At 47.0% G+C, this 18,672-nt stretch overlaps 1 protein-coding gene across 1 annotated transcript in view; it reads left to right on the top strand.

Moving 5' to 3' along the window:
* The window catches only part of RP1L1 (RP1 like 1), a 29,395-nt gene extending 11,477 nt beyond the window's left edge, over window positions 1–17,918 (top strand). The window contains exons 2-3 of the mRNA XM_074989040.1: window positions 8,081–8,258; window positions 12,142–17,918. Of these exons, the coding sequence (XP_074845141.1) occupies window positions 8,081–8,258; window positions 12,142–17,918 (5,955 nt within the window). The remainder of the gene's footprint in view (window positions 1–8,080; window positions 8,259–12,141) is intronic.
* Window positions 17,919–18,672: the final 754 nt, after the last annotated feature.

Genomic DNA, 18,672 nt, shown 5'->3' with positions numbered 1-18,672 from the left:
AGACTTGATCTGGAGTCAGTCTGGGTCCAATCCAACTCCTAGTCTTTTCAGTGGGGCATGAGTAGTCCCCCTGAGAGACCAGGAACATGGCTTAGGAGGCCATTTTCACACTCTCCTCAAACTAGAATAACACTTTCACCCTTTGCCCCCTTCCCCTTCCCACACTTTGTACCCTTTAAGAAGAACTGACCTGCTTTTTTCTTGTCTGATATTCCTCTTTCCAGCTCTTTCCTTTATATCCTTCTGTGCAGCTCAGAAGCTCAGTTTCTCCTGTGCCTCAGGCACTGTTCCTCAACAGTCACAGAACCCCAGGGCTGCAACGTTCTTCTGGAGTCTTTGGAAGGGGCATCACCCTAAACAATCTTTCGGGCCACATTCTGAGGGGCCTGGAGGGTGGGTTTATAGCCAGAAAAGCAGCCACCATCCTAGATAGGTGGGGAGTTAAGATCTCTGCTCCTGATTGGCTGGGAATTGCACATAGCCAGTTGTTTTTCATGACTCCCTCTCAAAGAGGGTGTGTCTACACTACAGGGAAGATCAACCTGGTCAGGGTCGATCTTCCAGAGTTCGATTTCACCTGCTTGGTAGAGACACACAAAGTCGAACTATCTGGGCTTGACAGTTGATCCTGTACGCCTCAATATCATGCGGAGTAAGAGAGGTTGATTGGAGAAACTCTCCCATTTCTCCCATCAATCTCCCTCTGCGTAGATGGCCAGATAAGTGGATTCTAGCTACGCAATTGCTGTAGCTAGAAGTGCGTATTTGCAGTCGATATCCCTGCCTAGTGTAGACCAAGCCACTTTGTTGTCAAGTGCCTCATCTCTTAGAGTGTAAGTAACTGAGGGCAGGGGCTGTTGTTTTTACATGTCTCTGCCATACCAAGCACAAAAGGGCTCAGAGTGATTGACTCTCTCAATATAATAGTAATAGCAGTGCAGGATGAAACAGCCCCTATTCTGTCCTGTGTAGGCTTTTGTTGCTCTCATCACATTAAGTGAGATGACTAACATCAGGCCTGTGTGGTTTATTCTACCTATTAACCTCATTATTATTGTTATTATTGTTATTATTATTATTATAAACCTTTTTACTACGTGTGGAGCATAGGTCACCTACAAGTCTCTTCTACTTCACTCCATCTTGGGACAAAACTTCCAGCTTGACTCCAAGAATACCCCAGTTTTCCTTCAGTTTCAGTAGATCTTCTCCATATTGTCCAAGGTTTTCCTCTTTTGCGGGTTCCATGTAAGAGCTTGACAGACTATGTTGGATGATGGTTTTCTGAGAATGTGGCCTAGCCATCCCGACTTTCTTCTCTTAATTTAACTTCAAGTGGTTCTTCTCCTGCTCTGTTCCAAAGTTCACTGTGACTTAACCTCTCTCTGCAGACTGGAAATTGTGTATGCAGTTCAGTGGGAGTATTTTTAGTAGGGCCTTTGCTTCTTAAAACATACACACTACTGTGTGTTTATGTTAGAGAAGGCCAAGTCCAGAACTGCACCTTACCATACCTGACACCTTATCTGATCTTCTCATCCCATTTGAAAAGTGGAGCCCAAGGGTACAGAGATGTGCCTGGGTTCAGAGGAATGATGCAGAAGATGTATTCAGAAGCCACCAGAAAATAAAATTATGTCCATTTCAGCAAGAGGGATACAATATAGCTGTGTCTACACTTGCATTCCTCTTTCAAAAGGGGCATGCAAATGAAGGAAATTGAAAATGCAAATGAGGCACTGATTAACATATCTGGCACCTCATTTGCAAAATCTCTTTTGGAAGTAACTTCTTTTGAAGGAATTAGTGTAGACAGGGCTCGTTCGAAAGTAAACCCCCTCTTTGAAAGAACTCTTCTCCCTATTTTGTTTCAGGAAGATGGGTTCTTTTGAAGATGGGGTTTATTTTTGAAAGAACCCTGTCTACACTGCACAGGTTTAAACCATCTCTGCATCTCTCGCCTTCAGCCATACAAAAGAAAGACTCCTCAGCAGGTATCAGAGGAGTAGCCATGTTAGTCTGGATCTGCAAAAACGGGAAGTCCTGTAGCACCCTGTAGACTAACAGATATATTGTAGCATAAGTTTTTGTGGGCAAAGACCAGAAGCATTGGAGTGCTCAGCCCTCTGCAGCAGGTAACTGCTTCACTTCTGAAAATCCCCCTCTCTCTTCCCATTCGCTCACCTGGCTGATGGTCAACAGAGAACCCACTCTCTCTGGGTTTAACCCTTTGTCGACATTTATTCATGTCAGCACTGTACAGACAGTCCATGTCCCAGTCTAAGTGAACAGTGCAGATGTAGACCTCAGGTTCTTTTGCCAGTGGAGAACCAACCAAGTGAATTGGCAAAAGTCATATTCCTCCCAAACTGTTCATTTCCCTCCCCGTTGTCCATGTAGATAGAATTCCCAATGGTTCATGTCTATGGGACTAGCACAGATTAGCACAGGGATCTCTTGTAATACTCTTTTGCGGGTGCTAGGAAAGTGGTCTCACGTGGCAGCTAAGCATCAGCTGCTGAGCTGAGATGGTCACCTCAGTGATACTCCTGTTGGACTCCACTCCTGGTAATTCCATTTGGAAACTCCTGCAGTGTGTTATGCACAGGGCCAGACCCTACCAGGTAATTATTTCATGGTCTTCCATGTAGCATATGGGAGTAAAGACCAAAGAACTAGAAACAAGAGATTCTGAGGTCTATATACAGTTGACCTTTCAGTTCATGTGGGTGTGAAGTGCGACAACACATGGGCTGTCCAACTGGGGAGAGGGGGCATGATAGAAGGAGAGGGAGGGATAGCGCAGTAGTTTGAGCATTTGAGATCAATCTTTGCGGGGGCCATTTAGGGAGCTGGGGCAGAATAGAGGGGGGTGGGGAAGGGGATCGTGTTTCGTCCTGCCAAGAGAGCAGGTGACTGGACTCAATGACATCCCGAGGTCCTTTCCAGCTCTATGAGATGCGTAACAAAAAAAGCAGCCATGTAGCATTTTAAAGACTCACAAAATAATTGAATAAATTTAATAATAATAATGTAATAAAAGAATTCAATAAATTTAATAATAATAATAATAATAATAATAATAATAATAATAATAATTTAATTAATTTAATAAATTATTGTGTGAGTCTTTAAAGTGCTACATGATGGCTTTTTTGTTTGGGGAAGATACAGATTACCATGGCTACCTCTCTGTGACTATTCACCATGGAAGGTTTAAAGACTTCACAGCCAATTTCCCTGTTCTTGCAGCTAGATGGGAGGGGAAGGTGTCAATGTTTTTCTGTGGTAACATGGGACAGAAAAAGTAGAGAACTGTTGCCTAAACTGTGAGGGCAGAGAATGAATCCTACCCGAAGTACAAGTACTAGACTTTCTGTATCTAGTCACCAGGCATTAACCACAACACAAATTAAAGACAAACAAACAGTGGAGAATTTATTAAACAAAGGTACGAACAACAAACAACATTATTATGGTTCCAGTTGTCAAGCATAAAATGAACTAAGGTAAGGAACAGGGATGACAGCCAGGAACAGCACAGCACTTGGGACTGAATGGATGTTATGTTCTGCTTCCCCTCTTCTTTCTTCAGTTCTTCTCTTTTTGACAACTTGTCCTGCGTAGGGAGTGCCTAACGGAAATGGTTAAGTGTGTGTGTGGATATACGATTGGCACATTGGCACCTCTGGCATTGTGGGAGCCAGGCAACCGATCAGCATACGTGCGCTGGTCAATTTCCTGGCTCCCACAGTGATGGGGAGCTGGGGAGAACCCACAGGGGTGCGGCTGTCTGCTGAGCCACAGCAGCTCTCTATGCCCCAGTTCCCCCAGCTGGTGGAGCTAGGAACTGGAAAAGGGAGCTGGCAGAGGAGCTGCACTCTTGTCATCCCCCAGCCCCTGGGAACCTCATGATTTCAACTCACGTTAACGTAAGTTAAGTGCAAGTTGAAATCTTGCATATCGTGGGTTTACTGTAAGGATACCGCCCCTTCATAAAGCCGTTTGAGATCTGCTGATGAAGGTATCGCTCAGCCCACATCACAAACATTAGAGTAGGAGTGTGATTTATAAACAATTTGTGAGCACTTTGTGAAACCTCTGCTTAAATGTTTCACGGATTCGTGCTTTCATCAGGTTGTGAGGGAGACTGTTCCCCTGTCTCACTGTTTGCACTCTGATATTCCACCTCAAGCTCTCTTTCCTTACTCTCCCCCCACCAGTCCTGGGTTCTTTAATCTGGACCGATCCTTTCTTTCTTTGGTGTTTTCAGCCTTCAGAAATTGCATAGCCAAGGTAATTGCTTGTTTTATAAAAAAAATCTTTCTCTATGAAATGCTCCCTCAAGCATCTTAACCAATCCCAGCATTCTTCCCTCCAAAGTCTGCCTCTGAAAGCTGTATGGTAGGTGTCCTCTCACAAGAGCCAGGTATGGCGGTGTGTAACCTGACTGCTTATGGATTTCTCGTACCAAGTCAGTGGAACTGCTCGAGTAAATGTAAAGATGGCAGAATCAGGCTCATAGCCGTAGTGTGGGTGTTTTACTTACAGATAGGGGACTCAAGTCAGTGGAAGTCTGTTGACCTCAGTGGGATCAGGATTTCACCCAGGGAGTTTAAGGCACTTGAATGGGTAAGGGTTCCAGATGGGACACCTGTCATTTTAATTATTAATTTCCATGACACAAAAAGAAAAGCATAAGACGCAATGTACAGGTTTCATTCTGCAATGTGCTGAGCGTGTTCAGAAGATGCTGAATGCAGGATCAGGTCCTCTATTTCCAAGATACTTTAGTACTGCTGAATGAGACCGTATTGATTGTCCCGACAAATAATGTCCTGTTTTCCTGCTTTTGTGTGCCCAATCATTAATATTTGCAGAGAAATGAGTGAAATGTTTTGCTGTGGCTGATTGAGCTATTGTTTCAGTCCTACAGATCTGTATTCTACAGGTGCAACAGGAGAGCTTGGGACAAAATGAATGTGATCAAAATTATTTGTGAAAACCCTTTCATTGCAGCAGCTGTATTTACAAAAATAGTAGGTAGTCTGTCATGTCCGACAATGATGTCTTGAGCTTGCACAGGCTCATTGGTTGTGGACTCGCATGTGGCTGAGGAGTCCAAGCTTTGAACGGCATGGGCGTTCACAGTGGGGGCAAGGGAATTGTCCTGGCTCTGTTGGTGCGGCGGCTGCTGTTGCTTTCTTCCTCTCATGAACATCAATGAGGCATACGCATCGCTGCTCTTCAAAGTTGTCATACGCGTGTCATACAAGAGCACGCCAGCCTGTTCGGTCTTTACAAAGAAATGCCATGTTTAGAGGCCCATCAGGGTTCTCAGTGAATTACCGTTGCTAGTAATTAATTAGGAAAGATGTTGCTTATATATAGACGCAGAGCTAAAAAGCTGTTGCTACTTCATATGTTACATTGGGGACATCTTATTTTAAATAATCAAGTGACTATAAGCACATTCCTTAAGAAAGAATTCTGATTGGGCAGCATGGCTCAGCCCCTTAGCTAGTATAAATTGGCTTAACTCCATTGATTTCTCAAGCTGTGTGCATTTACACTAAGGAAGAAGACAGTATCATATATTTTCTGCATTCAGGCTGCCACAGTGGTGCAGATGATATAAACTTTTAGATAAACATATGCTACAGCTGAGAGAAAAAATCAGGATATAAATATTTTCCATCTCCTGAAGTGGTCTTTTTATGAAGTGAACTTTTCTACAAAATTAATTTTTCAATGTTTCTGTTTTTATTCTTCTTATTTTGAAAAAACAAATCTGGAAAAAATGCCTGTGTATAAGCAGGTTTGGGTTTGGTTTAACTTCTTTCTTTCCCCTCACATTCCTCACTTTTTAAAAATTCCCATTGGCAAAATGGAGATAAGTGGAGGGGAAAAAAGGGGCAGGAGGTAAAAAACAGATAATTTTTAAACCGAAATTTTTTGACAGACATATTGGCCCAAAAAGTCCTAAAATTGTTCCTTTTTGTAATTATAGATTAACAATGTCTGGAACTTTTTTTGAAATTATGAACTTATTCTTAATGCTAGTCTAGAAAGACACAAATATAAACCAGCTCAGGAAATATGTAGATAGATTGATCTTTCTGGGCTGGTTCCTTCTTCTATTTTCTCTTAATTAAAAAAAAAAATTGGCACAGAAGCAGGATCTTTCATGTTGAGGACTTAGTCAAAGTGCTACTTAGATTGTAAACTTCACAGGCCAGATACTTTCTCTCTATGTTATGTTTGCTAAAAAACTGGCAAAATGGGGGCTCCAGGTGCTACAGCACTACAAATGATAATTAATACTAATAATTAGTGGATCATCAACTTTTATCACTAATTCTCTCTTAAAGGCTTCATTCTGCAGACCTTACTAAGGCAAAACTGAACAGGCCTGCCAGATTTGGCCCGTCTGTATTTATCCATCGAACTGTCTGTCAGATCTATCTAATGTTTATATAATACCCCCAGTGCCTGAGCCCCTCAGAATTTTTAATGGATTTATTCTCCCCCGCCCCCGTAATACTGTCTAATAATTTCCATTAAAACAAAATGTGATGTCAAGGGGACAAGAAGCGGCTTAAGGTTCTGGATTTTAAGAAATAAAGTAGAATAACATTGTACCCTCCAGTACAAGTGTTTTATGTTTTATATTTAACTTCTTTGCATGCTGGGAATATAGCAGCCTCTCTTCTCTCTTTTGTTCCTTTAGGGTTTGTCTGCACAGCCAAGTGACTGAGCTCTAACTTTCTTGCTCAGGGGCATGAAAAAGCCCTACACACCCCTGATCACAACAAGCGACAACTTTGGAAAGCATCATTGTGGACAGTGCTACACAACGTTCCCTCTGATTTTCCTCCCCCCACTCATGTGCAGAATAAATTTTATTTCCCAAGGCATGTGGGGATGTGCACCACCAGTAGAAACATGCTGCCAGCTATGGGCACTGTGGTGCTTTTCTAATCAGCTGGGTGGCACCTGCGTCTCTCCTGGGCTCAGCTTACAGGGAGCACTGGCGTTGGAGGTGGTCTACCTAGAGCAGTAGGAGAGCTCTCTCTGGAATGCAGCATGCAGCTGCTCTCCAGGGCAGGGGGTAGCTGCTGCACTGCAGAGGAACCAGCTGTGTGGAGTGTGAGCACGATGCAGCAAACATTCCCTGCCAGCAGAGTGCAACCTCACTCTCAGGGCATGTCCACCCTGCAGCTAAAGGTCTGATTGCCACTTGGGCAGATATCCCCAGGCTAGCTTTAGTCCAGCTCGCAGGGCTTTCAGTTGCAGTGGCAGCGTGGCAGCAGGGGCTTCAATGGCCGGTCAGCTCCCTGGATTTGGGGTTGGGTTGCCAGTTTGCTCTCAGTCCCACACCCCTGTGTCCTCACGGCTATTCATAGCTGTTTTCACCAGCTCGCAGCCAGAGTGTGTGCGCATGGGGGAGCGCCTCCTTGAACTTCACTCACAACTTCCATTGCAGGGCAGGCTTACCCGGAAAGGAGAAACCTGTTGGGGCGCCATCAGCGGGGCTGACAGATGCATTGGGCCCCCAGGCGAGGAGGGAAGGAGAGCTCCATTCCACACCCCGAAAGGGGCGGGGCCTTGTGCAGATGGGGTCAGGATAGGGCAGTCGTTCACTTTGCCCCTCCCACGCTGGCGGCAGGCCTGAGTGCAGTGGAGTGACTGGAGGTTCTCCCTTTGCTACGAGTGGCGTTAGCACAAGGGGGGTTCCATTGTATCCTACCTTGTGCTGGGTCTGGCGCATGAAGCAATGGTGACAGAATAATAAAAGTGCAGGGCCGGGTGGGTTCTGCAAAGGTCAGGCCCAAGCTAGACCTCCCATAAGAGATGTTTGGCGAACCTGGTCTTAACCACCCGTGCCTGGGATGCCACAGCTGAAGTTTTTCCTCGTATTGAACCTGAATCTCCTTTGCCATAAAATGAGCTGGTTCCTTCCTGTCCCCACCTCTGTGGACCTGGAGGACCATTGATCCCCAGAGTCTACAACCTTTCCCGTATTTGGAGGCTCTTCTGGCCCACTTGCATGACTCAGCAGCTGTTTTCTTCCCTCCAGATTGACAGCATGCAGGCGCTGCTCCACTGCCCCAGCATGCTGGTGTGTGTGGGCCGGGAACCATTTAAACCCCTTGTGATGGAAAATTTGAGGAGACGCTCTTCTGAGAAGCTCCCCGGCCTGGCTTCCCAATCCAGTGGCAACACCATGAGTGAAAACAACGGCAGCAGGAAAGACGGTGAGCGGGTGCTGTGCCAGGTAGCTTGCTGCAGGGCTGTTGGTCACCCACACATGTCCCTCGGGACAGCCAGGGGAGTGGAGAGGAATGCTAATGTTGTAAGGAACTAATGTGGACATTGGATGCAGGCACATCTCTCCGTTTAACCACTGTCAAATACTTCCACTTTCCCGTTGTTCTCTCTGGCTTCCTCCTTTTGAATTTTCCTCTATGTCCTTTCCTCCCTCTGACTTCCTGTTTTCCCTTTCCCAGTCTCTGCCTCTTCACTTCCCTTCTAGAAATTGCCTGCCTCTTTTCCTGCCTCTGTCTCCTCAAAACCTCCAGGTTAGCAGAACACTTGGTTGAAAAGGGACCTTGCATCGTTGACCAGGCCATTAAAAGTCGGGTCAGTGGCATAGCAAACTTTAGACATGCTCCCAGGTTCTATGCAGCTCCCAGAAACTGCTGGCATTTGTCTCTGGCTGCCAGGTAGAGGGGCAGCCAGAAAAGCTCTGCATGTGCCTGTACCCCCAGGTCCATCTCTGCAGCTCCCATTGGCCAGGAACTGCAGCCAATGGGAGCTGTGGGGTGGTGCCTGCAGTCAGCAGTAGCACACCCCATGTAGAGCCACCTGGCCGTGCTTCTGCCTAGGGACCAGACGTGCTGGCCACTTCCAGGGGCAGCGCAAAGCCAAGGCAGGTTGGGAACCTCCCTTAGCCTCACTGTTCCACTGCCTGGGAACATCCTGAGGTAAGCACCACTAGGCCGGAGTCCCCATCCTGAACGCACTGCCCCAGGTTGGAACCTCCTCCTGCACCCCAATTCCCTCCTGCAGCCCATACACCTTACCCTGCCCCACATGCCAACTCCTTGCCCCAGCCCTGAGCCTCCCTCCCCCGCCCCCAAACTCCCTCCCAGAGCCTACATCCTGAAACCCAACTCTGAGCTCCATTCAGCACCAGAGCCTCTTGGCCCCATTCCAGACTCTCCTCCTACATCTCCTCCAGCACCCCAAACTCTGGCCCCAGCCTGGTGCCCCCTCCTACAACCTGAACCCCACATGTCTGGCTGCACCAAAGCCCACACCCCCCAGCTGGAACCCTCAGCTCCTCCCGCATCCCAGCTCCCTGCCCCAGTCAAGTGAAAGGGAGGGAGGGTGGGGGAGAATGAGTGACATAGGGAGGAGGGGGGCTGAGTCTCAGAGATGGGTGTGGCAGGCAGCAGGGCCGACCGCCACCGGGGGATCGAGGGCAAGGTGGGAGGGAAGCCCAGCACCACCTCCTGGAAGGGGTGGGGCCAAGGGCAGCAGAAGAGTCTGGGGTCAAGAGCATTCAGTGCCACTGGGTTCCTCCCCACACCCTCACAACCGTGTGCAATGTGCGCATGTGTGGTTAGGTGGGACCTGCTTTGAGTCACAGAATCGTAGAATTCAAGGCCACCAAATTTTCTAGTCTGACTTTCTATGCACCTCAGGCCGCTAAGCCTGACTGAGCCACTCCCACATGGGGCCCAGCTCCTGTAATGAAAGCAAAGAATTACAGCTCGCAGGAGGCTGGGACCAAGGTGCCCCAATGCTGGGGAGCCTGGAACAGCAGAGAATTGCACGAGTAAGAAGCACTCTCCTGCTCAGGCCCAGGTGCCAACTGCATGGGTGCTCCAGGGTTAGAGCACTGATGGAAGAAGAGAAGTGGGTGCTTAGCACCCACTGGCAGCCAGCAAATCCCCCCCCCCAGTGTCTTCTGCTGGCCGACGTCTCACTGATCGATTCTTCCCCCTCCCTCCTAGCGTCTCCCAGTGCCCCACAGTCAGCTATCAGCTGTCCAGCAGGATGGAGGTGGTACTGGGGGAGTGGGAGACACAGGGACGAGGAGCAATTGGGGGAAGAGCAGAATGTGGTTGGAAGATGTGGGGTTGGGGCATGAGGGGGCATGAAGAGGCAGGGTGGGGCCTTGAGAGGAAGGGCCTGGGTCTAAAGGATGGTTGTGTACCCCACGGGAAAGGAGAAAGCTGGTGCCTCTGCTCCAGAGCTGGAAAAAGTACCCAAAAAGTTACTTGAGTAAAAGTGCAGCAGCTTTTACTTCTGCATACTTGAGTTCAATCTAGTTGTGACGTGTGCGTGTGCGCCCATGCATTTGCTTTTACTCAAGTAGTTTCCCAGCAGGACACCAGTATCTTGTACTTAAGTACATCCCCCCCACCCAAAGCAGCTGCACTTTTACTCAACTAACTTTTTAGATACTTTTCCCAGCTCTGTTCTGTTCTGTTCTTAGTTGTGTTTGCTGATTCATCCTTCTTTTCTGGGCCTTTCATACATAGTCTACTCTTGATCAGACCCTTACGCCTTCTTGCACCTTTGTGATGATAGGGCCCCCTGAATCCTGATATACCTTATTATTCAGTCATGTACCTGCTGCATTGGGTGAGCTCCCTCCAACGTATGTTGTGCCCCATGGACATTTGTCAGCACTCAGGTGGATCAGCAAACCACACACAATAATGTATGGTTCCCCACGCATTTCTCTAATGGCTTGGGCAGGTCTTCCACACAGGTATTTAAACATAGCTAGGGATACACCTATGTGAAGTGACACAAAACAGGGATGGGGGAAGTTGCAGAACATACTGGTTTTCTGCAATCTGGGATAGAACAGAAGGTTCTGAAACATTCATAATTTAAACTAGCCTTAACAAGAAAAGCTAAAGAATAGAAACTTTTACTGTGAACTCTTCATTCTATATTCACAGTTTATGGCACATCTGTTAATTATGTTCAGACCCTTATCAGGTATACACCCTGTGGAAAAGCTCCAGCTGTGTCTTGTGGGTCCTGTGCACCTAGGTGGTTACTGTAGGCCTCAGAGGTTTTTGGGGAGATTCCCCAATGCCTCTTACCTCTTTCTAAAGGCCAGAGTCACAGCTTACTGAGCCATCCTCGAAACTGGACCAAAGGATGTGGGGGAAGCCCCTCCATAATCCTGGCCCCTTTTCCACGAGCAGACTCTTTGTGGTCTGCAGAGGATTGTGGGGAAACCTGTGCCCACCCTCTACTCTGGGTTTCCAGGCCATGAGTCCTAGTTCGTGGTAACTGATGAGTTTTTTCCCCTTAACCCCTCTACGGTGGCCTTTTCCCTGGACCACTTCCTCAAATGCTCCCCTAGTACCCTCTTCCTGGTAGCTGAGCAAATCTTTTCTTCTTTAGCACAGGCACTCTCTAGCAACTCACTTCCTCCTCTCAGTCCTTCACTCTTCTCCTTCATCCTCTTTACCTGAGGAGAAACCTTTTAAAACAGCCCAGCAGGCCTTAATGGCTGCAGGTGCCTGATTAGTGTGCTGCTTCAGGCTAGCTCTTAAGTAGCCTCTGGTGTCTGCCTGACTTGATTACATGGCAACAGCCTCTGGCAGTTTATTCAGGGAACTGAAAAACCATTCACCCATATCCTGGTATATCTGCCCTCCACCAAGTTATAGTAGCCAGCTACCCTGAGTCTGTCACAACTGGTAGAGCACTACTGAATTTAACAGTGGTATTCAGTAGTGATGAATGGCAGAACAAGAAGTGGGACCTCTCGGTGGGAGAGGTCTAGGTTGGATACTAGGGAAAAACGATTTCACTAGAAGGGTAGTGAAACACTGGGATGCGTTACATAGAAAAGTAGTGGAATCTTCATCCCTAGAGGTTTTTAAGTCATAGCTTGACAAAGTCCTGTCTGGGATGAGTTAGATAGCCTTGATCCTGCTTTAGGCAGGGGGCTGGGCCTGTTGACCTCCTGAAGTCCCTTCCAGCCCTAAGATTCTAAGATTTCTATTTACCCCAGCTGAAGATTTGTCCTTGCATGTTTTGTGTTACCTTTACGTGAGTTCTCATTATGTCTCCTTCATTTTGTTTTGTATTCCTCAGTTCCAGTGAACTTTGGACTGAAAGCCAAAAAAAGTGTTATCCACCCAAGGTCAGCTTCAAGCAACAGGTCAATGAGATTTTCCTTATCGTCGGAAAAATCCTATGCAAATGGTCTCAATGCATCCCTGGAGAATGGTGCTCCTTTCTCAAACAACTGTCCACATGGAAAAGCAGGAGACTTGGTCCATTCCTTAGTCAACGATGACATTGAAAAACGGGTGCATGTGAACAAGGATGGCAGTCTGTCCGTCGAGATGAAAGTCCGCTTTCGTTTGCTAAATGACGAGACTCTTCAGTGGTCCACACAGATCAAGAAGTCCAATTTCATGAATAACATACCCTGTGAAGAGTCAGGGGTAGAGGAAGAAAATGGAGTGGACCCCATACAGAAAATGAATCTAGATGTCAGCTCAGAGGCAGAAGACTCATTGTATCCCTGTGATGCTGATTCCTACACCTCAAAACTCGACGAGTCAGAATCTGAGGAAACGCATTGCAACAGCTGTGGCAAGCAGCACCAGGACTATGACATTTGGAAGAACCCCATGCATGCTCCCCAGAAAGAAGAGCCTGACGTAAGAAATACTTGGCACGCACGGTCTTCGTGCTCCAGCACGTCTTCACGTAGGCGGGTCGTCCGCAAAAAGATTACCTCCCTAGACAGTGTCCGCACCACATCCAGCGAAGAGTATTCCGAGCACATCATGCAGGAGTCTTCTTGCTATTCGGAGATGACAGAAAACAGAGTGGAGTGCCGTAACATTAAAAAGCATAGCTATCAAAGTGCTTTGTCTACAGCTGCCTCCAGTGGAGAAGAACACCAGGAACACTCCCGAATGAACACTAGCAGTAGCCAAAAGGCGTCATCTTTAGGACCAGTCTCACATTCAAGCTATGAAAACAACCTGGATCCCGAAGAAACTGTTGATGAAGATGAAGCCAGTAAGACCCAGTCACAGAACGAGGATGAAAACGACATTGACATTTCTTCGGTGAAGGGGTCAAAGGGTGAAGTGGATGAAATTGAAGTCAGCAGGGTTGGAAGTAGCATCTCAAAGTCATCTCTGCACTCCAGACAATGTAAGAAAAGTATGTGTGAGGAAACTAATAGCATGGCAAGGACCATGTCATCCTGCACTTTGAAAAAGGCAGAAGAAGATGAAGATACTGCTGCATGCTCAAGTTCTGCTAATAGTATGTGCAGCAGGTCTAGCAAGTCCAGCGGGCTGAGAGCAAAGAGTCACCAGCACGACCATTCTGACAATAACCCAGTGATCTCTTCCTTTTCCAGTGAGTCCTGCCCTAAGAAAGATGCTGAAGAGAAGGAAGCAGAACAAGAAGACAACCACGATGATGAAGTTGGTTCAGTGTCAGCACAAAGGGTGCCCAGCGAATCGATCAAAGATGACTTCAGTGAATGTGAAAGACATTCCATGGAAGGATCTTACCATTCCAAAGCTTGTGATGGAAACAGCAGGAGGAGTGATAGTGAGGAAATACTTGTTTGCAATGCTTCTTGTTCCTCCAGAGCATCAAAGAGAAGCCAGCACAGTAAGATTCATCTGGAGGCACGTTCTGAAATGTCCATGTCATCACTTGAATCAACTTCTAAGAAAAAGAAGAAAAATTCTCTCCATGCAGAAGTTTCCCGATCAAACAGCAGAGTATCCAACTACTCCAAAAGCTCTTGTGAAATCACAAAAAAGTCTATTGGAAACCACACACCTCATTCAGACTCTCTTCCTTCAAGTGCATCATCAAAGAATGAAGCAGCTCCACTTCCTATTAATAATGAGGACCAAGGCACAAGCTGCACCTCTAAGTGCTACAGTAAGTCTTCAAAAGGCACCAAACAGGGCAGCCAGTCAGAAGAAAGCAGTAAGATGTCATCCCCTGCTTCAAGTTTCTCAAATTCTAACAGAAACAATGGAGAGGGACACGCCAAAGTTCGTTCTGAGACCCCAAGCTCTAGACGTGGAAGCATGTCAGAATCTTTATGCTCAAAATGTGATCAGCCCACTGAGGCTGAGAATGGATATCCCCCAAGTTCAAGTTCGAGAATCTCTTCTTACTCAGATATGCAGGGCAAATGTGTAGAGGCTGAGGTGTCAAGAATAAGCAATGATGGCTCCTCACAATCCAGTGCAACACGATCATCCAGGAGGCAAAAAATGAAGAATCTTCGTGCTGAGGTGGAAAATTCTAGCAGAGCGTCAGCCTCAGAGGTTGCCTCAATGTACAGTTTGCACTGTCCTGTTCCACCAAAAGGAAAGCCGAGCAGCAAAAAACTGCGACCGGCCGTGTTGAAGAATTCTTTGAGCGCCAGTGCCTGCACAGAGTCAGTGCTGACTGAGGACAAAGAGCAGAAAGAAATATTAGACTCCTCCAGACCAACTTCTTCAGGGTCTAAATCAGCTGAAACAAACATAATGAAAGCAGCAGGAAATAACTCGGATGATAATCAAAAAGAAGACGGTGACTACTGCAAAGGGAAAATGGAAGAAAAATTACAAATGGCCAATGCACCAGAGGACAAACGTGATTTAGCACCTTCTGCCCTGCCAAATACATCTCCAGAAGAAGTTGTCCAGGAGTGGCTGCGCAAAATTCCTCCAGACACGTTGCTTATGAAATATGAAATGGAGGCTGATGGAGAAGAGGAATGTGCAGAGACAATTATGGATATATCAAACTGTGCAATTAACCAAGGAATTTCAGAAGAGGAAACAGCTGAGAAAGAGGAAGCAGGAGAAAGTGAAAATGGTGTAGAGGAAGAAATGGAAAAAGAGGCCACTGAGGACAATGCTGCTCATGAGGGAGCAGAAGAATGCCCTCAAGAGGAGAAGACTTTGGAGGGGATGTCAGAAGGAGCCGAAGCCAATCAAGTGGAATGCAGCCAGTCCGTTGAGACCTCAAGCCAAAATAATAACAAAAAGGACTTGCCAACCACTATCCAGACTTCAGTGCAGATCATGAAGGCATTGCTCAGTTCAAAACAAGAAGCAAAATATGATCGGTCAAACAGTTTGCCTGAAGTGTCCCCCACCATGGGAAGGAAGCTCAGTCACTCTGCCAATATTCTGATCACCTGTCTGGCCAGTCTGCAGCTCCTTGACGAAGAGCCGTTAGGTCCATCAGATAAGCCAAAGTGCTTGAATAAGCCTAGATACACAGAACTGCTGAACATTTTTCAGGCTCTGTGGTTTGGGTGCGCAGCGGAGAAAAGCGGTCCGAGCTCAGGCCAGCCAGGAAGTGACCAGACAAAGATAAGCTCGGGCTTTAAAAGCCAGAAATCCACACACAACGACTTCACTCCAATGTCGTCCTCTGGGGTTGATGTCAGTAGTGGCTCGGGTGAGTCGGGAGAGGGAAGCATGGCTAGTACCAGAGACTGCACCACATTGCCCCAGAAGACAGTTAAATCCAAATCAGATGAACAAGGGGCAAGTTTAGAGAAAGAAACTGAACCGAATGAGACTGAGGGACAGGGTAAAGAAGGAGAGCAGTGTTCTCGGCCTCCAACATCCTGCTCAAAGTCTAATGGAGGAGGAGAAGCAGAGTCCGCTGAGGTGGGCTCTCCAGAGGAGGAACCTGAAGCAGACGACAAGAAAGATGACCAGGATAGCAACTGTGAAAATGGCGAAGGGGGTGAAAATGAGGTGCAAGAAAACAGCAAGGCTGAAGCCGGAGATGAAATCCTTCCAGAAGGGAATGCAGATGAGGCAACAGAGCCCTCAAGTAACACTGCTGAAACAGATGCAAAGGCTGATGATGCTCATGGTGAAAAAGAAGCTGAATCCAATTTGGAAGTGGTGGTAAAGGAGGGTTCTGTGGAGGATCAGGAATCCAATGTCAAGGCTATCCCGGAAACGAGTGTGAAAACATATTCCATCACCCAGCAAACATCCGTTGACCCGGACCCTATCTGGGTGCTGAGGTTGCTGAAGAAGATTGAGAAGGAATTTATGACTCACTATGTCAGTGCTATGAATGAGTTCAAGATCAGGTGGAATTTAGAGAACAACGAACTGCTGGATATAATGATATCGGAACTGAAGGAAGAGGTGAATAAAAGAATACAAAAGAGCATAGAGAAGGAGCTGAGGAAGATCAAAAGCAGAGCAGGGAGAAGGCCTCCAAGGCCTCCAGATGAAACACTCAGGCGTGAGTCAACAATCCAGACAGAGCAAAGACGACAATGGTTGCAGACCATGCGTAATAAATCTCTCTTTAATGACAAGAACGTGACCCAGAGTAAACAACAGGGGACAACGGATGTATCATTTGACCTGGACGAAGAAGAATTTCATCTTGGTGATGACGTTAGCGAACAACCAAGTGAAGAAGAATACTGCCCCTGCGATGCCTGCCTAAGGAAGAAAATGGCTTCTAAGCCAAGCCGAAACCCAGTGCTGGCAGCCAATGCCCCGGTTGTGAAGGCGTTTGACTTAAAGCAAATCCTGAGGAGGAAGGAGGAGAACGAATCTGAAAATAATGTGGTGGACTGTGCCTCAGAAGTAGTTCTGGATAGCGAGGTGGTTCCCAGTGAGCACATGCAAGAGGCAGAAGAAGAAACCTGCCCAAATGACAAGAATGGTGAGGAGGAACCTGATCCCCCAGAGCAGAAACCAGATGGCAAAGAGGAAGAGCCAGAACAACATGAATTTGATGAGCAACGAGAACAGGAAGTGAATGAAGATGAAGCAGCAGCCCCTGCAGAGAGAGAGGAAATGTCAAATAGTCAAAACTCCGACGTGGTGGTAGAAGAGGAGGCAGCAAAAGAAGAGGAGGAGGAACAAGCACAGGAGGAGGAAGAGGAGGCAGCAAAAGAGGAGGAAGAAACAAGGGATGAAGAGGATGAAGTAAAAGAGGAACAAGGGAATGAGGAAGAGGACGTGAAACAGGAAGAGGGAAACGATGAAGTGGAAAAGAAGGAGAAAGAAGAAGAAGAAGAGGAAACACAAAGGGAAGATCAGGAAAGTGAGGAGAAACCCAAAGCTGAGGAGGACGCTGAGGGTGGAGCAGAGGGTGCTGAGGGTGAGGCCAACAGAGACAATAACGAAGAGAGTGCATTGGAACGTGAGGAGAATGCTGAAGTTTCTGATGCTGCTGAAGACTCAGAAGAAGCCCCTGCAGCCACGAATGAGGAAGCTGAACAAGAGGCCCAGGCTGATGCAGCGGATGAGGCTGTGGGTGAAGCAGGCTCAGAGGTGGACCATGAGGCATGTTCAGAAGCACCAGCAACAGAGAAGGATGATGAAAACAAGGGATGCGCTGAGTGTGCTGAGAATGGTGACGAGGCAATAGAAGCAGCCAGTGATGAACCCAAGGAAGATAATGAAGAAGACAGAGATGCGAGTAACAGCGAGGTTCCCGAGATGGCCTCTGAAATGACCGGAGACCAAGACTGCAGCAAAGGGCCAGAAACTCTGACCAAAGCAGCTGCTTCCTCTTACAACTCCTCCATGGGAAACTGTTCGCAGCAGTCCCAGAAGGGGTCAGAGGATGGCAGCGAAGGAGAGTGCAGAGAAGATGGGAACGTGAACGGAGACCCCAACAGGGAGGCTGACAGTGATGGAGGCAGCAAGCCTGAAAAGATGTATCCTGACATCCAGGAGGAGGATGAGGAAGAGGACAGAGCCTCCTCCTGCACCAGTCCTGTGGCTGGAGAGAGGAAAAATGGTACTGACCCTCCAAACAATGGTGACACCAATAATGGCCAGGACACTAAAAAGAAGGCAGAAAATGCCGACGAGATTGACCAAGACGACTTGGACTTTTAGAGCCGCTAACCAAAGAGCGTGGGTTTTGTTTTTTTTTTTAAATATAGACATTCGTTACATATTCCAGTATTCCCTATGAGTGAGACCACCCTCACAGGCATGTCTCTGCTCTGAGTTCAACATGCAACCTGCAGTGGGAAACCTGTAAGTGGAATTTGTAAGTCAAGGTTGTTCACTCTCTTTTCTAGAGGACTGATCAACAGGGCCAGTAGACTGAGGGTGATGGGGTAACAGAAATGTGGGTTTGGGGAGTGGCTGTCATGGACATTGCCTTTTCATTCCAGCTCTTTAGTTTGCCCTGGTATTTTCTGCTTGGATAATCAGTCTCAACTGGGCTTTATTGCAATTGACTTCAGGATGCCTTGATGGATTGCATGTAATCCTTTTGGAAAAGCTGGTAAATGGTAGAACCCTGACACCATGTGGGTTGTTTGCCAAAGTTTGCTCAGAGCTGAAATGGCCATTCCTTATCCCTACTAAGATATTCTGCAGTAGAGAGCATGAGGCTGTGAGATTTGGAGTGATCTTCTATTCCACTGACCTTTCAATGAAGAACTCAGTGCTTTGCAGGGTCAATTTAGAAGAGCCAAGTTCTATCCAACCATCCATTTCTACTGTGCTCAACGGCCTAATATCTAAGCACTTTACCCCGAGCTAAGGTCCCTCCTATGATACACTAAAGCTATGTCTACACGTGAAGCCTACATCGAAGTAGCTTATTTCGATGTGGTGACATCGAAACAGGTTATTTTGA

Source organism: Carettochelys insculpta, chromosome 3, assembly GCF_033958435.1.
Source record: "Carettochelys insculpta isolate YL-2023 chromosome 3, ASM3395843v1, whole genome shotgun sequence".
Taxonomy (NCBI): Eukaryota; Metazoa; Chordata; order Testudines; family Carettochelyidae; genus Carettochelys; species Carettochelys insculpta.
This window is presented reverse-complemented; position numbering and strand designations above follow the sequence as displayed.